The 11,852-nt window shown below is 41.2% G+C and overlaps 1 protein-coding gene across 1 annotated transcript in view; it reads right to left on the reverse strand.

Moving 5' to 3' along the window:
• The window catches only part of wscd1b (WSC domain containing 1b), a 17,790-nt gene extending 8,650 nt beyond the window's left edge, over positions 1 to 9,140 (reverse strand). Inside the window, exons 1-2 of the mRNA XM_058628218.1 lie at positions 8,888 to 9,140; positions 6,962 to 7,619 (exon numbers count right to left, since the gene is read on the reverse strand). Coding sequence (XP_058484201.1) covers positions 6,962 to 7,358 — 397 coding nt within the window. The 5' untranslated portion in view covers positions 7,359 to 7,619; positions 8,888 to 9,140. The remainder of the gene's footprint in view (positions 1 to 6,961; positions 7,620 to 8,887) is intronic.
• Positions 9,141 to 11,852: the final 2,712 nt, after the last annotated feature.

Here is an 11,852-nt window from a genome sequence, read left to right on the forward strand (position 1 = left end):
TCTTTTTACTTTTTACTCCCTGTTTCACTCAATCTTTCAGGTGATCCCATTGAAGTTGTATGCTAGGTTGTAATAGTTTGCTTCAAATATTTATTGCTATTTACATGCTAACTGCCGTACGATGAATGCACATTGTAGTGTTGCGTGGGAAAGAAGAAGAAATTTGCGTCTTCAACCAGGTCTTACTTTTCCTCCTATTCTCATTTGACCGTCGCATTTCTTGTGGTTTTCTACGTTAACTACCTGTGGACATAAAACATCGTCCTCCAGCAGGGTCAAGGCGGTGCCTTTACATCATCACTTTCTCAATTTACATGACTACACGCACCAGAATGTGTTGTAAGTAAATGTACCTCATTAATTACACGAGCGGTTTCCTAATTTATCATTCAACATAGATTGTTTTTATTCCTGTGAATCTATTTACCTGCACAAGAATAAGAAATCATGTTATGATTAATAGACTGTAATAGACTACGATGGGCTGACAAGATTAAGGCTCCCATGTAGAATGTCGCCTAAATTCAGTGTTTGATGTTATCCTGCTCTTTGCCACTCTGCCACATCAAAGCCTGCTCAGCTGTCACATAAAAGTCTCCTTTATACCCTTTATAAATATCTGTATGGAGAGGAGCATATGCATTTCTTTTGTATGCTGTCTTCATTTACATCTTTGGTCCCCGGGTCTGTGACTGGAATATTTTTAGGTCGCACTGTAAAGCCGCATTTTTCATTGTTAATGTTTTTGCTCATGATGAAGTGTCCGCGGCTAATATGTCAGTCTGCTCTCTGAGGTTTATTTCCCAAAAACGCTGGGATACATTTGCAGTCATCGATGTTTTTGAAGGTCTCAAGGACACCGCGTGTTCAAAACGCTTAAAAAGCTTTAAAAATAGACCGATACCAACAGGTCAAAGAGAGGATTTAAAGGGGGTCATTAGAGACTGAAAAGCTGTGTCAGCAAATGCTCACAAACATGTAACAGGTCAAGCATCAACATATTGAATTCACGATTCCATGAGTCTGCTTTGTCCCGTGAAGCTCATCCAGCCCGACTGATGCCGGAGAGCGTCGGCGGGCTCTGCCCGAACGCTGCGAGAGGTCAGCACTGTCAAATCTGTAGCCTCTCAAGAGGCATCACTGACACAGATCCCCTCCCCCCCTTTACGGAGCAAGGCAGGTCATTGCTTTAATCAAAGTGAAAGAGAAGCTCCAGGCAGTTGCGGCTGAGTGTTAATGGAGGGAAGGAGCTTGAATTCCCATGCGTGGTAGAAATGAGTGTACTAAGGTTTGACACTGTGGCGTTCTTTAACACTGAGACATATGACTGTGCTGGAGCTCATTCTTCCTCACAGGAGTGGATGGAGGAGTCTAATGATGGAGAGGGCATGAGGACATGTGTCACTGCCACAGTCGTGATATTCACTCTGTATGTGGTTGTGTGTGTGTGTCCATTAAAAATGGGCCGAGAAAGGTTGATGTGCTGTGTCCTAATCGAGGAGCTGCTTCCTCTGAGAAGGTGTTGTGTACATGACGTACACAGATGGCACTTTCCCACTAGCACGACTTGCCTCGTTCCGTTCATAATCGATTAATCTGTCGATTATTTTCTCGATTAATCGATGAATCGTTCGGTCCATAAAATATCAGAAAACCATAAAAAATGTCGATCGATCTTTCGTCAAACCTGGAAATGATGATGTTCTCAAATGTCTTGTTTTGTCCACAAACCAAAATTATTGACTTTTAATGATTAATTTGTTATCCAGAGCAAAGAAATGAAGATATTATTCATAATATTCATATTGAAGAAGCTTAAACAATCAGAAATCTTGTTTTAATCATGAAAAAAAGCTTCAAACCGATTAATCGATTATCAAAATAGTTGTCGATTAATTTAGTAATCGATTAATAATCGATTAAGCGATTAATCGTTTCAGCTCTACCTGGTACTTTCTTTTAGTACCTGCTCTGGCGAGGTTCCAAGCGTGCTGAGCCGATACTATGCGTGACGTTGTCAGACTGCCGGGCCACTGATTGGTCAGAGTGCCGTCATTGGAAGGAAATGTCTAAAATCTCATTATTTTTAGCGACCGCACTGCCGAAAAGCCTGCGATCCGCAACACAAACCCTGGTCATGCAGGAAGTACTGAACAAATCTTTTTAATTAAAGGATTCTAATCATTCAGTTACACTGAAAACAACTGCTTTACAAGTCACTAGTTTGTGTGTGTCGCATAAACAAAGTCACGGCAGTTTCATGCAGCCGTGTGTAGAGTTGAGTCGAGCCGAGTGGAATAGCGCCATTAGACTGTGATGTTGCAACAAAAACATTGGCACTGTCTCTTGACAAGAACTGCAACTTGAATTGCGGTTATTTTGACTGATTCACGATATGAGAGGTAATTTTGACATCGTTATTCTCATTTTCATTTGAGTAACATATTTCAAACGATTACTGTGTATATATTTGTGCAAATGTGTGAAGTCTCTTCAGTCTGTAGAATAAGATGTGTATAGATCAGGACAATATTTAATCTAAAGTGGTAATTTGACACTTTAAGAAATATTGCACCTCCTGCGAATTTGAAAAGCGCAGTAGTAGATTAAATTTCGATTGATTGTTCAGCCTTGATTTTAACACTAGTTGAGTTCAAGCCATGGTGCTTGTATTTAAATGCTCTGTATGTGATTTAGTTGGCTCGGGGTCACATACGACCTCTGCTGTGATGACGGAGCTGTGGTGTGAACTAGTTGTAGTTGTGTTTTTGTCAGAGGGGCACATTTGACTCAAGACCAAAAAGGCAGCGTTTAAGTGTTGCAAATTTTGTTTAGTCTAAAAAGTAGCAGACTTATCGATGGTTGTTCAGCTCTGAATAAAATGTTGAGCCACATCAGATCCACCCTAATTGAAACATTTGTGTGCCATAAAATCACACGAAATTAATCATTTTTTATCCTGTTAGGAGGAAGCCACGGGGGAAACACCGCAGCTTGATACTGAGTATTTACTATACAAGATCCATCATGTGTCAGTTAGAATTAAGACTGAGAGAAAGGACAGAAAATAAGTAATGATTAAATCCAGAGGAAGGCGTTAGTGCAACCATACAGACACCAAACTGCTGCTAAAACAGCAACAACCGTGGGTCATCCGCACGATCAAATCACCTGCACACAACGCCTGTAATATAACTTACTTACTGCAACCGACACAAATGATTATGCATCCTTTATTATAACATTTTAAAATGGCAAGGACGTAAAGTTACTGACCCTCTGTGTAAGAGATAAATCTGTGACTAAAGACGGACTGAAGATCAAGAAAAATGAAGATTTAATGACAAACCGTAGACAACGCCAAGATATTACAAGGCCAGTGAAGATGACTAAAATCTATCCATGTAACGTGATGCTACATAAAATTTGCATCAGCCAAATTAACTATTGCGTAAAGGTAATTTAGAAACGTCGTTGCCATAAATTTATTAGCTCAGTTTATTTTTACACAGTAAAATGTGGGACATGTTTTTAAAAGTGTATCTGCCTCAAACATCTGGTTTCTGTTGGACTCCACTCAGAGGCGACGTTGTGTCGGATTAATTAGCGCTGTTTCACGACTGCGGTGCCATTATGTTGTCCTGATTGTCCCGTTTTCTCCCCATCGCTCCACCTTTGTTCCACCAAGTGAGAAAGAGCTTTTTTTTCCCAGAAAAGAGTGAAATATGTGACATTAGTGTGACATTGAAACTGTGGCTGCAGCCAAAGATAGTTTCATTAAACTCATTCATCCAAAACACAAGGCAGTTCATTTTACAATTACGTAAATCGCCGAATGGGAAGAGGAATACGCTCAAGTTTGAGAGGCTGTGGCCAATAGATTGAGTCATTTAGTGAATTGGAACTAAAATAATGGTTTGACATTTCGGGGGGGAAATATAATTATTCTCTATTCTGAGATGATTTGATGTGATGATTCTCATCTTTATCTTATTGGAGCATAAAAACTTCAAACGAGGAACCAAGTGAAATTGAAAAGCTTCACGAATGACATCAAAAAATGTTTCTTTTCTCTGAAAACCTTAATTTCTTTCTCCGGTACACGTGACTCAACAGAGCTGGGAGTTTTAATTCGGTGTCTTGGCTAATACTTTTCGACAGGAACCTTTGCCAGATGGCTGCGACTGAAACTGATCCCATTCCTGGCTCCAACATTTTTCATCTTTATTACCCTGCTTAGTGACTGAGTGGTTATGTAGTGTCTGTTTAAAAAAGGGATTAAGAGCTCTTATAGGATGCTTTTCAAAAAAAAAAAAACGAGCTGTTAGAACAAATGTCCCACTGAAGGTGATTCCACTGTATTTATTATTTCAACAAAATAGCAAAAGAACAGGCTCCGTTAAACAACTAAGTACGTCTCCGGGGAAATTGCCACGCACTCAAGTCATGCTCTTGAACGGAGAATTCACATCAGCGATTGTATTATTTCTATCTTCATGATAATTTATTTTCTAGAAACTTCTTCTTTGTCTACCCTCTTTTTTTAACTCCCTGGTTTTGAGAGGATCAGCGAGCGCTCTCTCCCTCACCTGCAAAATCTGAAGCACTCACTCGTAAAATGTCATATAAATGTGTAATGAAGCCCCTCTGAATATGCTAAGGTCATGCTCGTTGGTTTGTAAAAGTAGGATAAAACCCTGATGTGAATGTGCTGCTGTGTTACCTCACCTCCAGGCCTATTTTTTCGAGCAAAAAACACAGAATAGAAAATAAACTTTGCATATTTGCTTCTTCATATATTATTAACCCGGAGAGCCACAGCCTCACATCTTCAGCGGGATATTTCTGTCTCGCAGATCGGCTTCCACAGGTCTGTTACAGAGACGGCAGGATAGTGTCAGCGGTGAGAGCGGTTTCATTGACTCTGCAGTGATATCTGCTGCAGTTTAATGGCAAGACAGGTGCCCAACCTTGGCTGCAGACACACCGAGGCAGTTCATTATAAGCAAAGCCACGTTAGTTGCTGTTCAGATCTCGTTCAGATTATCGGAATTTTGTTTGTTTTTGTGCAGTTTTTGAATAATAGTTTGGTTTATCGCCCAGTCGGCCTGAATATTTGGGAATTGATTTGATTTGCAGTATATCATCTACAGAACCTCATGAACAACATGTATATTGCACCTGCACCCATTGTAAATTGCCGTGGCATTAATACACAACTCCTTATATGGACATCCTGGGGGGTGTGGTCACATAAGTCACATATTCCGGCTTTAAAAAAAAAAAAATGTTGTTGTTGATTGACAGTTATGATTCATTTTGTATCGCAATTTTTTGTTGCGATATAAAGTACAGATAATTGTGCAGAAGTCACAAAACTGATTTTGTGAACTTTATTTCTGTTCATTAAAACGAGCCGAGCAAACTGAACTGTGACATATTTCCAAATTTCAGAAATTCAATACAATCTTTGTGCACATTTTGTGTACATTTTGCTCAGGTGAGTTTATATAGTTGCATTTTTTGTGCTGAAAAAAGCATATAAGATACTCTCTTATTACAATATTCTTATAGCCTCTGTATATACTGTATGTTTTAACATAGTCATGGAAAAAAAAAAGCAGCTGAAATGCTCAGTGTTCGAAGGGTTAATTTGTCGTCTAACAATAACAAAACAGAAAGACTGAAAAGCAGCATTTCCTATGTGCACACTGCATTGTTTCAATTAGTAAGTAAAAGTAATTGCTAAGCCCTAGTGCCCATTTAACTATCACATCCATGTTGTTACCACCTAACTCCGACTCTAATTAATGTAATTAGGACACTCGGTGCCCAGTGGTCACATGTTACGTTAACACTTGTGGCTGTGCTTTGTTTTGCCTGCTGGCTGGCTGTTTGTCAGGGAAGCTCCAGCAGTGCTTATGAAACCACAGCCCTGAATAATTGAGAGTCGAGAGCGCAGGACTAAACATACTGAACATTTGTTTTACGTGTAAAAAATTAAATAAAAGGGGCGTAAGGAAACATCGCTACACTAAAACATTGTGAGATTTCGTGGCGTGATACTGTATCGGATATGGAAATATTCTTCAAAGTGGTTTCTAAATGGTTTAGTGTCGTGTTTTGGTTACTGACCACAATTTGGAGCAGGCTTTGGTCCTTTTAACCATTTCTGCTTCCTCTCACTAGATAAACAAAGATTTACACTGTTTGTACTGTGTTTAAAAAATGGATTAGACCACCACCAGCTGCCTTAAATTAGCATAATTGATAATAATCGAAATCAACAGTTATACACCAGTTTATAGAAGATCTTTAAGCAAAAATGATATTTTTAAAAATTATAATGCACATTATTATTTCCTTATTAAGACGTCATAATTATAGTTATTTACTTGTATTCCTGAATAGAAACATTAGTTTTGGTGGTTGAATGTTAATGCTTGATTCATTTCTGACTCAAATGTTGGGTATAAAAAGGGTGAAATAAATAACATTAACATAACAATTTCTAAAATATTAACGTTTTCTTGTTTTTGTGACAGGTGCTCTAATACGTTTGTTAAACTTTATCATCATTATGACGCCGACGTGTTTGTTTAATTCACATTCTATTACTTTTTACTCATAAAACTTGACAGAAACACAGCAAGAGCAGAGTAGGGCTTTTATTTTCTTTGAAGGAAGTGACTTTGACGTCGACTTTTGTCAATGTCGTTGTGGGAATGAGACACGTATCTCAGATTCACTGTCTGATGATCAAATAACACATTTATCTCTGGATTAGTATATTTTTTGGGTGAGGTGGCCCTTTAAGCACAATATAGCACCTTGCTAATAGTATCAATCCCAATATATTATATCGTCACTCCTGTGTGGGATATGTATCATGTCATACAAAACAATATATAGACATAATGTATTCACAGAACAGCAAAAGCTCATCTGTATAAATATTTACCCTTGTGCCTGCTGCTCCTGTGGAGGGAGACTCTCTGCTCTGGACTCTCTGGCAGTAGACTGTGAAACCAGCGGCGATGCAAGTGTTGGACCCCCGGGCTCCGGGAAGCGGGCCATTGTCGCCCTGCCTTGGCTCCGCCTCCGGAGATGGACTGAATGGTGGCCCATCTGGAGCGCGCCCTCACGGCCAGCCCTGCGGTCCTGAGGGCCGTGGGAGGCGCGGAGAGGGACAGCATGGGCGGCAGGCTGCCGGCGAGGTGTGGCTGGGTGAGTCTGATGCTGGAGCGCTGCAGGAGCAGGATGCTGCCCGCCATCAGATAAGCGATGCCCAGGCAGAGCAGCAGCACCTGGGCACGCTTCAAGAGACATTGCAGCCTGTAGAGCGGCGCCACCATCATTCCCCACGCTGTGTGCGCTCGCTGACCTCAGTGGAAGGCCTTTTCATATGGATTAGGAGCAAGGAGATGGACACGTAACCTACTTACAACATGGTTTTTGTGAAGTCTGGCAGCGTCTGATAATAATGTAGACTCTAAGTCTTGATCCTTCATTGCCACGTGACCAATAGCAGCAGAGAAAGGATGAATATGTTAGAACAGAGAGGGGGTGGAGTGTCCAGTTCTGTGGTCACTGGCGTCAGGATGATCCGTGAGGAAAAGCTGAAGCACAAAATCAGAGAGAGACAACAATAGCTGGATTTAAATCACACTAATACTCGGAAAGAGAGTAATATAAATGCCTGGCATATTAGATGCACAGCTCATGTTCATATACGAGCTTGTGTGTTTGTCTTTCGAGTGGTTCTGCTTCACTGCTTTCATCTGTACCATGTGTTTTAATTCAAACCACTGCCTGGAGTTTGTGTTCAGCAACTCCTGTTCATACACTGGGATGCGATTATGTTTTCCAAATTAATAAATGACCTTAACTTTTATTAAAAAAAAACTGAATAAAAAAGGAGAAAATAGCCCCCCCCCCCACTTCTCAGATTTCGTTTGGGCCTAATTCCTGCACTGTTGGATAATATTTGATTCAACACTGGCAATATCTCACAGCTTCACAATTTGAATCTCACTTATCGCACCGAAATGACATGATGTGATAAAACAAATTGTCTGGGGATCGCATTAGGGCTGCTTATGAAATGGGGGGGGGGGGGGATTATCGTAGCAGCAGCATGGAGATTCATCTGTGCAGAGATGGGTGTGTGGTGGATGAAATACTAAAAAAAAAAAACATGCAAGGATTTCAGAATAATTAGGGTGTATAGCTTCCTGATGATCAGTGAGACATAGGAGCCTGACAGAGGGGCAGCAAAGTGTAGCTGTGTCTTTGCCTGTCTTCTTTAATGTCATGGTCTAACCCTGATACAGCTGGTTGCACTTCTCCAGAATATACAAGTTCCCATGTATCACCAGTCTATACAGTATATGTACATCCTTCATTAGATGCCTCACACACACACACACACACACACACACTCTCTCTCTCTCTCTCTCTCTCCCCCCACTGGTGCCTCTGTTGTGTCGGTGGTCGTCACACGCAGTCTTTGCCCTTCAGCGCTACTTCCATCAGGCCTGTCTTGGCAAATGGACTATAATGTACATTTCAACTCCCTCACCCTTTTAAAAAACTAAAAGTAAGGGTGCGGTATAGTGCTCGGGATCGGAGCAACAGTTTGCACAATGGTCAAGTCCGAGTGCTCAAGTTATTCTCAACTCCAAACATCTTTACGCACGGAATTACTAAAATATCCCGCGACGGTGTGACGGCGAGGTCGAAAGGAGACGCGCAACAAAAGCGGCGAGATTAAACATATGCTTCACCTATAATGCAACAAGCCGAGGTCTTCCATCTTAAACACCCCCACTCTCACCTCCACCATTTACAGTGGAGAGAGGAGGCAGCAGGAGTGGGAGGCTCTTACCTTCAGCGGCGGAGAAGCGAGCACCGCATCCCGGCGTCCGTGCGATCACTCCTCGGGTTGTGGCCGAACGTGAGCCCTGTTTTCCTCGCTTGTTATCCGGCAAACGTGTCGCCCCCCCCGCCCCCCTCCCCGGTTCTTCAGCGTTTTTACCCAGAGCTGCAGTTATATAAGCTCGCTCTCTCTTTCTGCCAGTGTCGTCGCTCTGAAAGACTGGCACGACGGTATAAAGAGCGCAGGCTGTGTTTTGTGTGCGTGTGTGAGAGAGAGAGAGAGAGGGGGGAAGAGAGAGAATGTGGGGGGCGGGGGTAGAGGAGGGGGGTATGGTTCGTCAGTTTCATTTGCATTGGTGATCTTAACGCGTCACAGCTCCTCCTCAGTGCAGACGCGAGAACGGTGACCACCGCCGGGTCCGCAGCTTTTTCCACTGCCTCACAATAAACACAAGCGCCATTAAAAACATGTACATGGGATCAAATATGATTTTTTTTTTTTTTTTTTTTTTTTTAAAGGACTTGTTTGGTTTATAAATAAACAAACAAAAGCATTAACATCATGACACGACATGTACTGTAACTCTGACAGAGCCCATCATCCACAGCTCAAACTGTATGTCATTGGTTGTTGCTGCTGCAGCTGCTTTGACGTCCCCTGCGTTTTCAGCACCACGAACAGCTCCTCACTTGCGCGCACTCTCTCTTCTGTGCAATGGAGAAAAAAAAATTGCTACTACATTTTAGCCTAATTTCCTGTGTTTCGAGACAGAAATGAATGTGCAACATGTGTAACATGTTATATTTTAGGGATGGCATGATACCACTTTTTTGTGTCCGATACCGATATCACAACCTCGAGTATCTGCTGATACCGATACCAGTCCAATATCATTTTAGGCAGTTGTACCATTTCACATAATTTGAAAGACATAATTCTCAAACTGTGTAACTTGGGGGCGACAGAAGCTCAGTGGTGGAGTCTTGCATTGTCTTGCAACTCAAAGGTTGTGGGTTTGATTCCCAACTCTGCGAGTCTACATGCCGATATGTCCTTGGGCAAGACGCTTAACCCCACATTGCTCCTGACGGCTGTGCCGGTAGCGTGTGACTAGACTAATAGTCACACGCATATATATATATAGTCAGCCCTATATAAATATTTCTCCCATAATGATGACATAAGCAGCTCACAACATGACTCAGCTGTTGCTGATTTTTATTTTCAATGCTATATGATTTCTTTGGAGCTATCAGATTTTAAATTTGTATCTGTCCTATATCTGATCCAGTCATTTTGACCAGTATCGGACCGATACCAAGACTGAGTATCGTATTGTATCGTACCGCAGCGTATCGGCTCATCCCTATTATATATGACTATTGTTAATGGACAATTGAAAAATAAATATTAAATACTAAATCCAAATGTCAAATGTACATTTTAAATCTAAATCCAAATGTTAAATCTACATGCTTGTTTAATTTAAATCTAGATGTTAAATCTAAATGTTCAGTCTACATCGGTTGCCAAGTGTAAAGCTAAATATTTAAAAAAAAAAATTGCAAATCAGCGATGCCACCACTTTAGACCACACCCTTTAAAGTACACTCAGCTCACACGTAGATTTAGAAATGTATACATGTATATTTAGATAAAGATTTTAAAATCCACATGCTTTTTGAAACAAATCACAGGAAAATAAGCAAAATAGTTAACAATTAGTAGCAAAGAAACTAGAGCCAGATTGCGCCATCTGGCATCCCATATCCTGACACCTTTTTGAAGCAGATGTAACGACATGCAACAAAGCAAATGGACCAAAGCGCTGGTGTTTTCAAGGGTTCCACGGATTCTTTTTTATTTTGTTAAATGTGAATCTCAAAGTAAAAAAAAAAACACAACGAAAAACAGATGTTCTGTTTCATTAAACATCAGAAGGAAATCTGGGAGATCTTTTGAAACACACTCACTGTTTTATTCTAGCGCCAGTGACTTGTCTAAATGTGTGGAAGATGGGATGTTCGGGGGGGGGGGGGGAAATGATACATAAAACATACAGTGCATGAATGGATATGACAGAATTGTCTTCATCCTTTTTTTGTGTCTTAACCTCCATGTAAATGCCCTCCAGTCCTTCATCGAACTGGGACACGAGTGTGTCACAGGGCATTGAAGTATGGTATATACTTTTTTTATGTTACGACTGGTTTAATTGTAGATGCAAAGGAGAAGTGCGGAGAAATGTGCAACCTGCTGCTCCAACAAGTAGAGCATATCAAATGTTTACTTTGAGCAATGTCATGGATGTGATCCTCAAAATATTACAGCCAGTTTGACCTTAATAATATCAAATTGAATACCCTTTTTAAAGATAGTTTTTGCCATATTTTCATGTATGTACTGCCCTCTAACTCTCTCCCAGCAGTTGCTAATTCACCGTGACTGAGATGTCTTGTTGTCAGTGTTGAAGGACAGATGAGGATAAGATGGGTTAGCCATTCCACATTTATAAAAATGTTGATTTTTTTTCTCTTCCCCCTTCTGTGCTCACTCGCTCATCTCTTCTGCTTGGTTGTGCTCGACTGTGCTGTGATTCCGCCCGCAGGCGCTGAATCTAAGTGTACTGAAAGACCAGATTTGGGTTCGCTCTTTATTCAAACAGGAATCTGCCAACACAGACGTGGTGTTTCTGCATAATCACTCATGCGAGGAAACATCTGGGACTTGGGGGGCTGAAGTAGACGGTGTCCTGTGAACGGTGCACGGCGGGCCAGGCACCTCAGGAGTGGCCACCGCTCACTACTGTGATCCAGCAAACCAAGGTGGCATGAGGACACGGTCCCTCAGGTTTGTAAGAATTTCGGATGGGCCTATAGATAATGATTGTTGGTGTGATTAGGTGTGCTGTGACGGACATGTCAACAGCAATTCTTGTACTGCTGTAGAATCTAAGGTTCTTGTCCTGTTATTT

This window comes from Solea solea, chromosome 4, assembly GCF_958295425.1.
Source record: "Solea solea chromosome 4, fSolSol10.1, whole genome shotgun sequence".
In the NCBI taxonomy this organism is placed as follows: Eukaryota; Metazoa; Chordata; class Actinopteri; order Pleuronectiformes; family Soleidae; genus Solea; species Solea solea.